General features: G+C 54.1%; 1 protein-coding gene and 1 pseudogene across 8 annotated transcripts in view; one reads left to right on the top strand and one right to left on the bottom strand.

Annotated features, from left to right (window-relative positions):
- PDPK1 (3-phosphoinositide dependent protein kinase 1) overlaps nucleotides 1-13,116 on the top strand; it is a 78,241-nt gene extending 65,125 nt beyond the window's left edge. For all 8 annotated transcript variants that reach the window (XM_078440222.2, XM_060648176.3, XM_060648175.3 and 5 more), the window contains 3 exons: nucleotides 8,491-8,548; nucleotides 9,404-9,556; nucleotides 9,864-13,116. In XM_078440222.2, coding sequence (XP_078296348.1) covers nucleotides 8,491-8,548; nucleotides 9,404-9,556; nucleotides 9,864-9,980 — 328 coding nt within the window. In that variant the 3' untranslated portion in view covers nucleotides 9,981-13,116. The remainder of the gene's footprint in view (nucleotides 1-8,490; nucleotides 8,549-9,403; nucleotides 9,557-9,863) is intronic.
- On the bottom strand, nucleotides 57-6,360 carry LOC132689716 (L-lactate dehydrogenase B chain-like; annotated as a pseudogene).
- Nucleotides 13,117-15,801: the final 2,685 nt, after the last annotated feature.

Here is a 15,801-nt window from a genome sequence, read left to right as displayed (position 1 = left end):
GCCCCCACCGCCTCACACCTCCCTCGCTGCCTTGCGTGCTCTGCAAACGAGGGCCCTCAAAGGGTCCAGCTTGAAACGGGTGTTTGGAGGCGTCGGGCCCGGGGATGAGTGGGTTTCAGCCTGTCGGGGCCGTAGCCCTTGGGGTTGAGCGGGCCGGGCCTGCCGTTGCCCGTGATCCGATGCTGTGGATTCGTGGCAGACTGGATGACCACCGCCCCCTGGTGAGGCGTGTGGGACATTCCAGAGTTTTAGCTATTGCAGATCGTCATTTGCGTGTAGCTTTTCCCACGTGCCTGGGTATTTCTTAAAAGTGGAGCCCTGGGGTGGCAGACGGGGTGGCGGTGTGCACATGCGTTGTGTCCACAGTGCCCAGAACCCCCTGTTTTCCCAGCTCTCTTGCCTCGCCTTACGCGTTTGATGTTCTAAAAGTGGGCTCATGGGAACTTGCACTTGTATTGTTACTGAGGCAATCATCTTCTGTGTTCGTTGGCCATTTGTATTTATTTTTTGAGGTATTGTATGTCCTTTGGCTGTTTTTCTTCTTGTACGTTTTCCATCTTTTTGAAATTGACTTCTGAGAACCATAGACGTGAAGAATATGTTTGTTGCCTGTTTTGCACACATTTTTCAGTTATCTTTGCATTATCTTTTCCAGTTACGTTGTGTGTATTTTTGAATAGAAGTTACAAATTCTTACCAAGTTACATGCGTCTGTTTTCATTTTGTTTTCCACCTTAGTCATGTTGAGAAGAGTGTCTGTACCCTGACATTTTCTTGATGTGTTTTTATGGTTTCACCTTTCACTTGGGCAGAGGGGAGTCCACCTTGGGGATGGGGTGGGGAGATGTGTAGGGGTAGGAGTGGGGATGGAGGGAGAAGGTGGGCGATCAGAGGGCTGGGCTGGGCCAGAGTGTGGAGGAGTGAGAAGGCAGGGCCCAGAGGGGAGCGCGTGGTGAAGCTGGGATTTTGTACCATTAGAAATTATCGTTTCTAGAAAAAGTGACGGTGATGTTGGCCAACTGGAATACTCTACACTTCTCTGGAGTTTGTCTTTTCTCAGGTGGTATCGTTTAGGCTTGTGTGCTGAGCAGGTAGGAAGGGGCTTTGGTCCAAGCAGTGTGAGCACCGCCGGGCCGCACACTCTCTGCACGCCTCCATGCCGGCTTGTGCGGGAGCGTCCTGGGCCGTGCGTGCTGGGGTCCCTGACGAGGGCTTGCTCTGTTGCAGGCGCGGGGTTACTCCCCAGAAAACCGTGTGTCTTTGCCTCTGGCGTTTCCTGAGGCTCTTCTGTCCAGGTTCTGGGCCCTGCCGAGGCCTCTTGCCGTGCCTCTCTTTGTTCCGGCTTCTCTTCCCTTTTCTCCAGGTTCAGGCCTATTTGGAATCTGGTGACGGCAGGAGCTTCGAGGCACCCTTTATTTGGCCAGCGCGAGATCTGTCAAACACTTTGTTCTTAGGAACCGTGGCTCCCGGTGTAGGTCGCGCAGGGCTTACCGCTAATGGTGTGATACCGCTGAGATGGTGTGTGCTCTCTCCTTCCCGTTCTCTGTGAGCGGGCATTGCACTTCTTCAGGGGCCCCACGCTGTACGGTGACGCGGTTTCTGGACGGTGTGCTCTTTTTGTATTTTCTGAAGAAGTAGGTTTACAGTAGAAGTAGGTGCAGTTTTAGAAATTTAGTGAACTCTCAGTATTTCTACTGCGCTCTTAGTGGCTGTCGTCAGTTATACCTGCTGTCATTACTGTAACTCCGTGCCATCCAGTAAATCCTTGCTTTGAAATTGTGAAGTTTTCCTTGTGCCTACACAGACACCCGACAGGATCTGAGTACACTTTGCTGACTTTTTTTGCAATAAAATTTTAAAATTTGTGAAAAACATTTCTGAATTTTATCTGAAACTATTCTTTTTCCATATTTAATTTTTTTTTTAATGTTTATTTTATTTTTGAGAAAGAGAGACCGAGCATGAGCTGGGGGAGGGGCAGAGAGGGAGACACAGAATCTAAAGCAGGCTCCAGGCTCTGAGCCGTCAGCCCAGGGCCCGACGTGGGGCTCGAACTCACAACCCGTAAGATCGTGACCTAAGCCGAGTCAGATGCTTAGCTGACTGAGCCATCAGGCGCTCCTGAAACTATTATTTTAGATTCGGATGATGTAGTCTAAAATAAAAGGACGTTTATCACCTATCTTCCACATTTAAGTAGGAATCATCGCCTCAAAAAGGGAGACGATCTGCTTTCTTGATCCATAGCAGCCCCACCTACGTCTGAAGGGACTGAAGAGGAGGCCCTGCCTCTGAGAGAGGGAGCGGGCCGCCCGCGGAACCTGGGCCGGACTGCAGGAGCTACCGCGTACTCACGGGTGTCATTACCTTCCGGGTCGTGTCTCTGAGCAGAATGTTTGGCATCCTGCCATGGCGCCAGTGGGGCTGCAGCCTCCGTGGCCCCTCATTCGGAGTTTTAACAGTAAAGGAATTTCGTGTTGTAATTGTACACAAGGAGCTCTTTCAGTGCCACACATTAATAAAAAGCCACTGTGTTGGGGCGCCTGGCTGGCTCAGTCAGTTGAGCGTCCGACTTCGGCTCAGGTCACGATCTCACGGTCCGTGAGTTCGAGCCCCGCGTCGGGTTCTGTGTTGACAGCTCGGAGCCTGGAGCCTGTTTCAGATTCTGCGTCTCCGTCTCTCTCTCTCTCTCAAAAACACATAAACATTTAAAAAAAAAAAAAAAAAAAGAAAGCCACTGTGGCGTCTTACAGAGAAGTCACGTTGTCCAGGCTGGAGCAGTGCATGTGAAAGCTCAGAGACCAACGAGCGTTGGGCCGTGGATGCTACGGGGTGACAGGTAAAGAGGCTTGGTGCCGCCACAGGCCGTGGCGCGGCGGCTCGCTGGGTTAAAGAGATGGCTGCATCCCTCCCGGCGAGTTGTACTTTTGCCTCACATGTGGATGAATCCCCAGATACTGCTTGTATTGCAAGCATTAAGCCAAGCGTTGGCTTTGAGTCTGTGAGCCCAGATTCGCATATTTAGGAAGAGAAAAGCAAACTGTGATCCTTGCACATGGATGAAAACTAGACGCTCGCAGTTAATCCCACCATCGTGTTGAATCTCTACGGCTTGGAAGCTGAAGTCCCACGGATGATCTGCACGTTTCTTGAGCTGAGCACCGCACCATCCTTTAGCTCCTTATTGATAACACTGGTTAATCCCCCGGCATTCAGGACACAGGGAAGACTCGGGAAGACTCCCTCGTCAGCGCCACACGTGCCCCTCACCGCCGTCGACACCAGAGGAGTCCTGGATAGATTTTCAGCACGGATTCAGTTAGATCTGCCACGCCAATCCAGTAACGCGGTTTGTATCCTTTTAGCTCGAAGACTTTGTAGACACCCTCAACCGCCATCCTGGGAGGTCTCTTCCAGTTTTCACCGTCATTGTCTGCTCCCGTTCCTGGATTCGGTTCCCGGAGAGAAAAGTCTGCCACGTTCACTCCACACAGCCACACGAAGAGTTGCCACGTTCTCCCGGAATCCATCCGTGGCTGCCGCTGGGATGAATGCCAGGTTTTCAGTTGGAAGATAGCGAAATCTCACGGAATCCAGATCACACCCACTTCCCATCAGACGGTGTCCGGGCGGTCCGCTTAGTTTCCAGGTCACGTAGGAGAGTATCCACTGGGTTGGAAACCACAGTCACGACACAGCTTGACTAGAGGTGGAACGGTGGATTTGAAGGCGCTCACGCTCCTCTGGCCTAGACTGAGCCATCCCTCTCCCTCCTGCTGACAGACCCCTGCAGCCACCACCGCAAGCCCGGTCTCGGTGACCAGAGTCTTCTGTCGGCCACAGTCTCAGGCGTGCGAAGGAAGCAGCTCCCGCGTGGCAGACCCAGCGTTTCTCCTTTGAGTTCATCTTCCGAAACATCCCGACCAGGGCAAGTTGGTCAGCGAGAGACTCTCCCAGAGTGTTGACGGCACAGGCCGCTCCAACTTGGGCAACGCCCGCTGCCGTGGTCTTACCGGTGGCGGTCCGGTTTTCCCCAGCGCCACCGCCGTGGCAGCGGAGAGACAGCCAGAAGAGCCGCGCAGAGGCGGCCGAGTCGGCGGCGTGCGTCGTGTCTTTCCGAGGGCGCAGGAGCTGCCCGGAGTGCATCTTGTGACTCTTACTGTCTGTCCTGGAACAAACGCGTCGACAGGTGTGCCGGTGGTGCAGAGGCAGCGGTGGGTGAAGCCACGGGTGCCAGGTCACGAATCCAGGCCGTGGCACCTAGCCGTGCGCAAGCGCCTGGGCTCTCTACAGCCAGCACGCGCTCATGGCGAGGGAAGAACCCCTCCTCACTTGTAAGTAGTCATCACCGAACTCTCGTTTTGTTAGTCGTGTGCATAGCGCAACGGGAAGTGTGCGGGACACGTCTCTGCCGCCGACCCAGCTGTGAGCCGCCTCAGGCCGAGCCTTTGGCTGTTGGTTGGCGCCGGGAGTCGGACCCCCTCTCGTTCCGTGAAGACCGTTTTCACCACAGAGTTTTACTGGCGAACGATGGTCGTTCCAACTGGGCCGTGTGGCCCTTTTTTCTGGGAGATGAGCGGCATGAGCCTGTCAAGACTGACAGCTGCCAGTGTTTGTTACCGGTGACAAAATCGGAATTAGAATTTTGGGAAACGGTATCTGTTTCTGTGACCTTGCCATCTTCCCAGTGCTTCAGGCCTTTTTTTGAGGAGGTAAGTAGCGATGGTAATATGTTGAATTTGTCAGCACTGAGAAGGTCTCCGTCGTAACCCAGCGAACCACCGTCTTTCAGGTGAGTGCCGTGTGCCGCTGTAAAATCGCGTCAGGGCGGCAGAGCCGTTCAGAGCGCCAGGTGCCCCGATGAGCTGCAGGGTCCCAGGGCCCGAAACGCCCATTGCTGGGGACTCCGCTTCCGCACGGCAGCGGACCTGGCAGGAGCCGCACTGGCCGAGCAGAGGCGGAGGCGGGCCGGAGCCCCCGGTTCTCGATGTGAGGCCACGTGCTAACGAGGTTTGGCAAATGTGCAGCAGGCTCATGCTTCGCGTTAATTATCTTCGTTTTGGAAAAAAGTTACTCTCGAATAAAAATGGTGCTTATGTTAGTATGTGATGGGTTTATTTTTGTATCTTACGAATTAAATAAATATTTGAAAATGCCTCTGTCTTAATTTCTCATACATAAATATCAGTGGCTGAAACCCATATAAAGGACGTCTCTTCGGGATCTTCTGTAAAGTTTGAGGGTGTAAAGGGGTCCCAAGAGCTAGTGTTTTAGAGCCAGCTGGCCACGGTCACTTGTTCCTCCATCACCTGTGTCAAAGCCCAGTGTAGGAGCCTTCCTGAGGCGGTCAGGAGAGCCACTTCGGGGTCCTGGCAGTCCTGCTCGGCTCTCCTGGGTGCGACCGTGCACTGAAACGGCTCAGGCTTGCTTGTGGCCTCAGGCTTGCATCCTGGAAAGTGATCTTTTCAGGGTATGGGGGGGTGCTGCTGGGCTGGTGTGAGGAGGAGAGAACCGTGGCTGTGGAATCAGGAAGGAGCGTCTTAACCCCGTCACCCTTCAAGAAACGAGCGTCCCCGTGTGTGGAGCAGGGCTGCGGTGAAGCCCCGCCTGCCTGCCGACCGCGCTCCGAGAGTCCCGGGCTCGGGGGTGCAGGGGCACGTGCCGCTGGCCAGAGAGGGGAAAGGTGCCTCGTGCAGGAGTTGGGGGTGCCTTTTTAGGGGAGCGGGAATTGACTTTTGGAAGGAAAAGACTCAAAGCGATGCCTTAACTACTTAAACTTTTTAAAGGAGATCCCCAGCAGCCTGTTGTAAGCCTGGGTGAGCGCGCTGTGCGACTGGGTTGTGACACTTGTGCTCGTAATGGAGCTTCGGACCCTCTGCGTCTTGCCTCGGGTTCATTTCAGTGCAGCCACTGGGTCCAGTCAACCGGCGCCAGCTGTCACCCCCGGGCCGTGTGGCTCCATGCCTCCTGCTTGCACACGTGTGGCAGGGAAGGTGTGTGCTGGTTCGCGCAGTCGGGCGGGGCCCATCCGTGGGGTGTGTCCGTGGGGTCCTCACCACGGGGATGAGGAAGGGGCTTCCCTGCAGTGCCACGATGTTCTGTGGCTGAGCCGGTGCCGTGACTTCAGTTTCACTGGTGCAGAAACACCACTGGGGACGTTTGTGCTCCTGCTCCTTGTCTTTCTTTACTTCCTGAGGGCCGGTAGCCGGGAGTGGGCTCACCTCTCAGTACACGATTTCCAGATTGCCTTTTGGCGGGCCTTGAGTTCAGGGCCATAGGCACCGGTGCCGTGCGGGAGCGTCCCTTTCCAGAGTTGTCCCGGGGCGCTCGCACACACGCCAGGGCACCCCAGTAGGGCATGCGGGAAGGGGAGCTTTTGGTTTATTTAGGGCCGTTGAGAATGTGGCGAGGTCGCTTACTCTCTCTGGGAATTTCTAGCTTGTGTCCTTTGCTCAGTTTTCTGTTGAAGCTTTGAGCCTTTCCCACCACTTTGTGCTCTGTGCGCTGCACGTGCTGACCCTGGATTGCGGAAGGTTTCTCCAGCCGGTCTCCTTGTTCACGTTGGTTGGTGTGCATTCAGAGGTGCTTTCTGTGCTCTCCTGGTCCTGGCCGCTACTGACAAAGTAACTCCTCCTTGCAGGCCCTTCCTTCCCTGCTCTTCCCTTGCCAGGAGCTGGATCGCTTTGGGGCTTCTGGTGACCTGGGATCAGAGTTAACTGTCCTCGACAAGAATCTTCCCTAGTTTCTCAAGCTCGGGGAAAACCAGAATATTTTATTCTGTCTCATGTTGACCCACATGAGGCTGCGAAGATGCCGTGAGGCCATGTCTTTCCTTCTTTCCTGCTCGTCTTCCCTGGTGCCGTGGCGCCCTTGGCCCGGTGCCCTTGCGGCCCGGCTGCCCGGAGGGCTTGGCGGTGGGATCCTTCACAAGCCTGGGCTGAATTTGAGCTCCCCTCCACACCCAGTGTAATTTAATTCAAGTCTCCCCGTATTATTTGTGGTCCTGAATGTCACATCCATTTGCTCTGTGTTGGGGCTTGTTGACTAGAAGAGGCTTTCTGTTTGATGCGTGTATTTCCGTGCTGCAGGAGATCATTATATCTCCTCTTCCAAGTCTTGTTTTGTTTGTTGGCTTTGTTTTTAAGTACTTTGAGAGGGAGGTACTGCGCTTTTCCTCATAGACCAGTTTTTTCGTTAAAATTTTGTTTAGTTTTACAAATCCACATGCTGCTACGTCCCCTTAGAAGTAGTCTGGGGCCACAGCGGGCTCTGGAGCGGGCGCTGGTGTGGTTGGGTTAGTCTGGGGGCACTTCTCGGGCCCAGTTGAGCCTGGTGGGAGAATACTGGTCTGCCAGCTTGGCTGGCCTCGCACACATACTAGGTGTCCCGTGTGCGCCCCGGCTCAGATACAGAATGGTAAAACTGTCACTGTTTGAAGTAACAGTTGTTTTATGCCTTTTCAAACATAAAACGCTATGTTCTCCAGTAGGTCCCCCGGACCAAGAATTTCCGTAAAGTCACACACAACAGAAACCGGCAACCGTTCACTTTAACCAAAAGAGATATAACCTTTAGACATTAACACGACATCTTTGAAACTCCCAGGAGACAAAGTGAAGCATACTTGCTAATAATGTGTGTTAAGTCAAAGTCATGTTTCTTGCTTTCTCTTCCAAATTCCTGCCGTATTTGGGTTAGGAGTGCTTTGTTACTATGGTAGAAACAGCAGTAAGTTTTGTTTTTTTTTTTTTTAAGGTTTCTTTTTTAAGAGCGAGCGCGCGCGCGTGTGAGCACACACACGCTCGTGCACACACTTGAGTGGGAGAGGGGCGGAGAAAGAGAGGGACAAAGGATTCGAAGAAGGCTCTGTGCTGACAGCAGAGAGCCCGATGTGGGGGTCAAACTCAGGAACCGTGAGATCGTGACGTGAGCTGAAGTCGGATGCTTACTTGAGGCCCCTCCCCCCTGCCCCCCTAGGCGCCCCTACCAGTAAGATGTTCTCAGACGGAGTCCAGCACTTTAATTTTAGGGATTTGTGATTCTCGGCTACTCGGTGGTTTCTGAGTATCCAGTCGGGGGTCCCAGCTTGGGCAGGGAACACGTGGCCAGCAGTCAATATCCCGAGTTGACTCTCAGCAGCCTCCACCCTTCTGGGGGCCTCTGTGTTCGCCTCAGCTTTGTTCACATTAAAGAGGACGTGTGTCACGGTACGGGTCTGCAGCGCCGCCTCGCCGCCACCTGTGTGCTGCTGCGCGAATACCGCTGTGCGAGAGTTAGCAGCAGGCGACCGTGCTGGCAGGAGTGGATGCTGGCCCGCTTGCGCGGTGCGTCGCACTTGGGCCTCACGAGTCACCGGAGCGAGTCGGGGCTGTGAGGAGGCTTGAGCAAAGCTCACAGATGCCCTCGGGAAGTTCATTTTGAGCAGAGTTGGGAGCATTTCCGTCCCTGACTCACGGCAAGCGTCTCATTCTTGCTTTCTTCCTTTCATAGGCACCAGTTTGTAGAAAATAACTTGATACTAAAGATGGGTCCGGTAGATAAGCGAAAGGTAAGCCTGACTCCCGCCGCACCACCGGCTGCCCGTCTCCCTGTCTGCTCTTGGTCAGGGCCTAGCCTCCTTCGGTTGCACACGGCGTCCTTGGTCTTGGTTCCCTTTCTCTAAAAGAACATTTCTAGATTTGATGGCTAAGGAAGACTCAGCCACTCAGCGGAAGCCGTTTGAAACCACACAGGAAGGCTGTGGTAAAATAGAAATACAACCTCTCGTTTCGGGCTCAGGACCGGGGTTTTCATATCCTCACGAGTTGTTGATTTTTTCATTAGAATCGTTTTTCCAAGTTGTTATTTATTTGTGACCTTGTTATGGATTAATTAAATGGATTGTGTCAAAAATATCAGACCCCACCAACATTCTCCCATCTGCCGACACGGGCCCTTCTGAGGTCAGGCTCCCGGTCTCCATTCCTGGCTGTGCCAGAGACGCCGCCCGGTGCGGTGTAGCAGATAGGGCTTCCGTCAGGAACACGGGGCCTTGCGGTGATGGTGGGCCAGCAGAGTCGGCTCGTCTTCGCCTGCCCGTGCTGCCGCTGCCCCTGCCCCGTGTGGCAGCCACGGGGGGGGGGGGGGGGGGGGGGGGGCGCGGCACGCCCAGTGAGGACATTGGGATCCAGCTCCAGAAGGCCAGGCAGGCTGGGCGCTCAATTCCTCCTGCGCCTGTGTGGCACGAGAGGCCGATCCGTGGTGGGGAGGCTGTGTCTTGAGTGCGTGGGCGGGTGGTGGGCAGTGGGCCCGGTGCCCAGAGCTGCTTTGACGGCCTGGCCTCAGGGGCAGCGGTATGTGCCACCTCCTCCCTGAGGTGTCACTGCTGGGCCGTGACAAGCAGCCTCTTTTCGTTTTGCATCAGGGCTTGTTTGCACGACGACGACAGCTACTGCTCACAGAAGGGCCACACTTGTATTATGTGGATCCTGTTAACAAAGTCCTGAAGGGCGAAATTCCGTGGTCACAAGAACTCCGACCAGAGGCCAAGAACTTTAAAACCTTCTTTGTCCACACGGTGAGTTTGTCTCTCTGGGTTCTCCTTTGAGGGGCTGGTGTTTCTCCCTTTCCTGTGTCCCGGGGGCCCCATGTTCTCGGCTCAGCCCTGAGCTGGGCCAGCTTGTCTTTCTAAGGGGTCTGTGACCCTTCCTGCAGAGGTGAGGGCTGCACATATGGGAAGGAAAACCCCACATGCTCGCGTGCTTCCACCGGCATTGGCAGTGGCTGTAGCGGGACGACGGTCTCCTGCTCTCTCTCACGACAGGTCGAGGTGCTGGTCTTGGCGGGATTCCCTCGGATTCATTAAATCGGTTTTGTCTCCACAGCCGAACAGGACGTATTACCTGATGGACCCGAGTGGGAATGCTCACAAATGGTGCAAAAAGATCCAGGAAGTGTGGAGACACAGGTACCAGAGCCACCCGGACGCCGCCGTGCAGTGACACGTCCGAGGCTGCTGCCCTCGCTGCCAGGACACGTGCCCCAGCGCGGCTCGCCGCCATCGGGACGCTTCCAGACCACCTGCCAGCCATCTCAAGGGGGACGCAGACGGCGGAACCTTGCAGCTTTTTTATTTAAAAGAAAAGAAGAAAAAAATACCCAACCACACAAAGAACAAAACCAATAACGAAAAGGAATTCAGGGTCGCTTTGCTTGCTCTCTGTGCTCTGTGGAGGCTCCCCAAGCTCTCCTCGCCACGGGGACCCGGCACCGTGCACGTCCGCCTGATTCCCTCCCGGGCAAGTGGAACAGACTCGAGTCACCAGCTCTGCACCACACGCCCTGGTCACCTGTGGCCGAGGGGACGGGGTGTGTGTCTGGGCTCTTTCCACCCCGAGGCTGTCGCAGAACCCTTTTGGCAGGGAGCCGTATACCCTCCGCCCGGAGTTGGCCTTGGTCTCTGCGGGCTGGGAGTGTTCTTGGCTTTGGTCCGCGTGCTCCCTTTCTCATGTCCCTACTTGATGCCCCCCTGTGCCCCAGCAGGGCCCCTTGCTTGCCTTCTCACGCAGCTCTGGCTGTGAGATTTCTGTGGCTGTGAGTGCTCGCTCTGTGGGCTGCGTGTGGCGGGCAGGCTCCAGGTGGTGAGACGTGGCCCGGGCCGTCGGGGTGAGATGCTGAGGTTGGAGGGTGCCAGCGGGGTGTTCCGACCGAACAGCCTTCCAGGCGGTGTGGCCCTGTGGGGCTGGAAACCAGGCCCGTGCCCGGAAAGAGCACTGGCAGAAGCGGGCACCCGGCCGCACCAGGAGTTAGGGCTCCGTCCTGCTCCGTGTGAGGCCAGGGTGGCAGGGCAGATGTAGGGAGGCACCGCTTGGTGAGCTCCTCCCGAGAGTTTTTTCAGAGGGCGAGCTTTGCAGGCCTCCCCCTGGTCGGTTCGGTAGGGCCGAGAGACTCCGGGCGCCAGCAGGCTCCCGGCTGCCACATGCACCCTTTCCGTCGCGATCGAACGTTCTCCTGGCGAAACTCTGAGCGCTTGCACATCTCGGTGGCGAGGGTCTAAAAGCTGCCTCGTGCTGCCAGGTCATCTGGTCCCCATCAAGATGTGGACCTTGCCTGGAAGAAAACGTTCGCCTTGCACGAGGGGTAGGAACGCCACACTGGGGCCCGAGCATCCCGCCTGCTCGCTCCCTGGTTTCAGGGTTCTTCCTTGTGTTCCTTAGAGGCAGCAGGAAGCTGTACGCCATGGGGGGGTCCAGGATTTACCGGTCCTTTGATTTTCTTCGCTGCCAGTCCCTGGTGGTCACTGCTCTGCATTTCTCTCCCTGCTCAGGTTGTCCCTGGAGGGCGATCCTCAGTCCCCTGTCGGAGAGGGGGAGGCCCCTCTGCTTGTAGGCTGCTCACAGACACACCTCTGTCCCCAGGGGATGAAGGTGTCCTTTAGGCTTTCAGGAAGGCACCAGCGGAAGGCTCCCGTGGAAAAGATCCACCACCGTCCCCCGCCGCCCATTTCCCCCTCGACCCTCCGCCTATCTGGAGCAAAAACATCCGCTGCCCTGTGTTGACAAGCGGTCCAAATCCAGAGAAAAGAGGTTCTTCTCAAACTGGTTAGCCCGGGAGGAGTGCGTGGCTGTGGCGGTCCCGCCTCAGGGCAGCGCAGGAGGCGGGGGCGGGTGGTGGTTGGGAGCAGAGGCGCTGCCAGGTTTGCCGATGGCTTCCCCCCGGGCTGCGTGCGCTGCTCTGCACTAGAGCCGAGCCTTACGAGCCTTACGTGAGCAAGCAAGTGCGCAAGCAAGTGCCACCTAGGTGGGTGGCAAGGTGTCGGCGTGCTTGCCCTTGGGGCGCCACAGGGAGCAGGACCCTGCTCTGGGCTGGAGTCGTAGGTCAACCTCCTGTCGTCCTCTTTCTTGCTTGTGAAAAAGCTTACCTGTGTTCACCTGCTTTTGAGAAAGTCCGTCTCGCTTGGCCCTTTCAGGAAGTCCGTTTGCAGCTTTTCCCCCATATCGATAACTTAACTTTGTCAGCACACCGCTTCTGTGGCTGTGCCGTTAAGAGAGTTAGGGGCCTGCTCCTGCACAGCATCCTGGGATCTGGTTACAGGGACCCGAGCAGAGCTGGTATCGGGCTTTCCCAAGAGCACTCAGCTGGGCTGCTCGGGGAGAGACGCATCGGCCGTTGCCTTCTTCTCCCTGGTTGGCGCCACTACCTCCCGGGCTAACCCCTCAAGCTCCATCTTAACCTCCAAAACCAGAGAACGAGGGGTTCGGGGTCGAGCTCGCAGCTGACAGAGTTGAAGTGACTGCCCTTGCCTGAGCCAGTGACAGCTGAGCCCTTCCCTGTAGGCTACGTTTCTCCTCTCACTCAGAGCCTTCTCCTCCCCCTCCCCCCCCTCTTAAGGCCTATACTTCCTCTTTTCCTACCCTGTGCTTACTCGTGTTAGCTTTAGTTTTATCCAGCTTGTCCTTAGAGCTCCTGTCCCGGCATGCAGGTGCCTTACATTCTAAGATGTGGACGTAACTGTTAGTCTAGTACGTACACAGACATACACGGAAATGCAAATGATGTACCTAAGGCGAGAAAGAAAATGCCCTGTTTGATGGATCCAGGAGCCGTGTGTCCCGCTGCGAGAGGGCAAGGGGAAGTGTAAGTGCCAAACCGAAGAGCCGCCAAGCAGAGCCCGCCCTGCCCGCACCGTGTGGCCTCGCTGGCATGGAGGGGAGGGAGCGGGGCTGTGGTCTGCGTGGGCTCATACAGCCCGCTGTCCTCGTCCCTCTCTGGGCACTCCAGGAAGCCAGGTTTGGGTGCACTTGTCTCTTGCCCTCTTTGTGTGGACCTCGCTAGGAGAGCGGGTGGTGGGTGGTGGTAGCCTGCAGCCCCGTCGGGTGCACAGAGCCCCACCTGGTGAATGGCACTGCATTGCACCTGCGCTTCTGAACCTTGGCTCTCAGGAGTTTGTTGCAGAGCTGCTCGGGAAAGATGCCTGTCACGGTCACGCCAGAGCTCACAGCACCCGCACCTGCTCCGGCCCCCGGAGGCCACGCTGTGGTATTTGTGGCCCATACGCGCCCAGGGCCACGTGTTGTCACAGGGGCTCCAGGTGATTCTGTATTCTATTAAAACATTTGTTTTCGGGAAAAAAAAAAATCAACCGTAGGCTTGCCAACCCAGAAAAGACCACTGTGAACGTTCTGGTGTATAGCCCACCTTCTCCCCTCCCCCCATGCACACATTTGTTTTCTTTTTAAACTAAACTGGGAACATAAAACACTGTTCTGCATTCAGCTTTTTTCACTTGATAATTTATCTTAAGCATTTCTCCATGTCGTGAGCAATGATTAAAAAAACATTGTTTTCAGTGATTGTAGAGCTTAATGGCTATAAATTTTATCATAATTTATCTAACCATTTCCCTGTTGTAAAACACTTAGATGGTTTTTGGTTTTTCACTATTTAAATAATGCTGTGATGAATATCTTCCTAAATCTTTGATTTTGACTCTGATCTCCCCCTTCCCCCCCCATTCCTAGAAGTCATGTTTTTGGGTTAAGGAGTTTGTTTTAAAGGTGGTTTTTTAGTCCTTCCTCCGTCTTCATCTGATGCTTAGATGCTCAGAGTTCAGTGCAGAGCCTCCTTGGTTGTGTCCTGAGGATTCTGAACAAATCAGTTTCTGGTAAGGGGTGTGTTCCAAAGAATGTTTTAATAAGACTGCTCTTTTCTTTTTTTATAATGCTAAAATGACATCCTTATTTAGGTCCGTTTGTGGCAGATTTTTTCAAAAGCTAATTTCCTTATCTTCATTGAAGACTCTGGTTATGCTTGCATGTTAGTTACCGTCCCGTCCCCGCTGCTGCGGCTGTCCAGTGCTCCGTGATCTCGTCAGAAGCTCGCGCTTTGTGTCCACAATGGTACTGAATGTGCATCTGCACAGTCAGCTGAGAGGAAAAGTGTTGAACTGACCTTGCCACATGCTTACTGGATGATTTGTAGTCAAGTTCGTACACTCAGTACATTGGGCCTTTCGGAATCAGTAAAAGAGCAAATTCTCTACTTCAAAGAGACCACGTACACAGTTGGGTTTTGCGGAAATCTCATTGCCCTCATTCTCTCCAAACGGTGGGACTCAGTAGGAAGGTCTTAGCGGTTCAGTAGCGTGCAGTGGCTAGGCCTTTTCACTGTGGAATGTGATTGTCCTGGCCGACACGGTTTAAGGACCTCTCACACTGTTTCAGGTTGTCTGCTGGTCATCGAGTCCACACCACCCAATTTGGTTTCATTCTTAATTTCTCCACTTTAGTTTGGGGTCCACTGATTCTGAGGAGAGGTGCATGAGAGATTTTTTAGGTGCCATGGTCAGTGCTGCTTGAGTCCGCCAGAGATTATGGCTGGATTGTGCAGAATGAGATTCCCTGCCCTCCTCTGACACCCCAAGTCCCCTGTGCCCTGGCCGGTCCACAGACTGGGTGCTCACCGCCCGGTCCGCGGAGGCTGCAGCTGCCGTGAAGAGGCGTAGAGTGTGGTGAGGGCACTGTTCTCGGAGATGTTGCCATATAGGTCTTTCCACATTGTTTCATCTCACCCAGAGCTAAAGTGAACTGATGGGGACTCATGTAGCCTTTCCCTCTCAGGCAGCCTCTGTGACAGGTGCCTTAAATCAGGGCGGGGGTCACTCCCAGAGCCTCTGAGGGGCGCAGGCTGCTGGTCCAAGATTGCAGAGTTGTGAATCAGGCTGCCTGTGGAGAACTGGTCTGGGGAAGAAGCTGTTCCAGGAAAGAGCAGTCCTATCTGTAGCTGAGACAGCTGTGGTGGGCAACTGACCGTGCCTACACGTATACCTGAATTTTCCACAGAACCCATTTCTTCAAATACGAAGAAACACCAAACTTCATGTACAGAGAACTTTTTACAGAAGGCAGACCTTTTTTTGTGTGCGTGATCCATCCTCGTCTAACCCATCTGGCAGAATGACTTACGAAAAGGGGTCATTTTGCTGGTGAAAAGCCTCTTTAGCGTTATCAGAAGTTTGATTGGACATTGACAAAAATTTTTGCAGTTTTTAGAGCTGCTGTAGCTGTTCCTTAACACAAAATAGGATGAATCGGTAGTATGTTAGCTGTCTTTCAGGTTGGTGGCAGTCAGTTAGGACATGTATAAAATTCTCTACCTGGTCTGTAGCTGTAACTGTGATGTACAGGCAAAGCAAAAATTTAAAACTTATGAAAACAAATAATGCAATGATATTAGGATATACACTTTTGTATTTTTATTCTTATATAAGGTTATTTGCTGGCTATTGTTGGCCTCTAGTTCAGTCTGTGTTATTTAAAATCTAATATATGAATTATTTGGATTGAATTCATGTTCGGGGCCACGTTGTTGTATGTATTGATGTACAGCCTTGAATGTGAATAATTATTGTAAACTATATTTTACAACTTTTTTTCTGGCTTTATTATATAAATTTTCTATTTGGTCAATGATTTAATCATATAATTTAATGAATCTGTTTCTTCTCTTTTTTTCAAATATTTGTGCTGTAGACGTAGTTACTGGATGATGAATTTTCCACGTATGCTCGGTAGTCTTGTAATAAAAAAGCATGTAGAGTGTAGACGCTCGCTGACGTAACTCTTCTTTGATGGGGGCGCGGGTCCGGCGCGGGCGTGACCAGAATTCCGGGCCCGGAACCCGGCGGCCGCGCGCCGCACGCGCGGGGCGGAGGCCGGCGAGCCCCTCGAGCCCGAGGCCCCGCTCCGGCCGGAAGGGGGCTCGGCCGGCCGCTTTTCCGGACCGGAACTTCCGCCCGCCGCGTGACACAAGGGCGGGCGCTTT

The sequence above is a fragment of the Panthera onca genome, chromosome E3 (genome assembly GCF_046562875.1).
Source record: "Panthera onca isolate mPanOnc1 chromosome E3, mPanOnc1 haplotype 2, whole genome shotgun sequence".
Classification (NCBI taxonomy): Eukaryota; Metazoa; Chordata; class Mammalia; order Carnivora; family Felidae; genus Panthera; species Panthera onca.
Note: the sequence above shows the minus strand (reverse complement) of the source record. Positions and strands in the feature narration are given on the sequence as shown.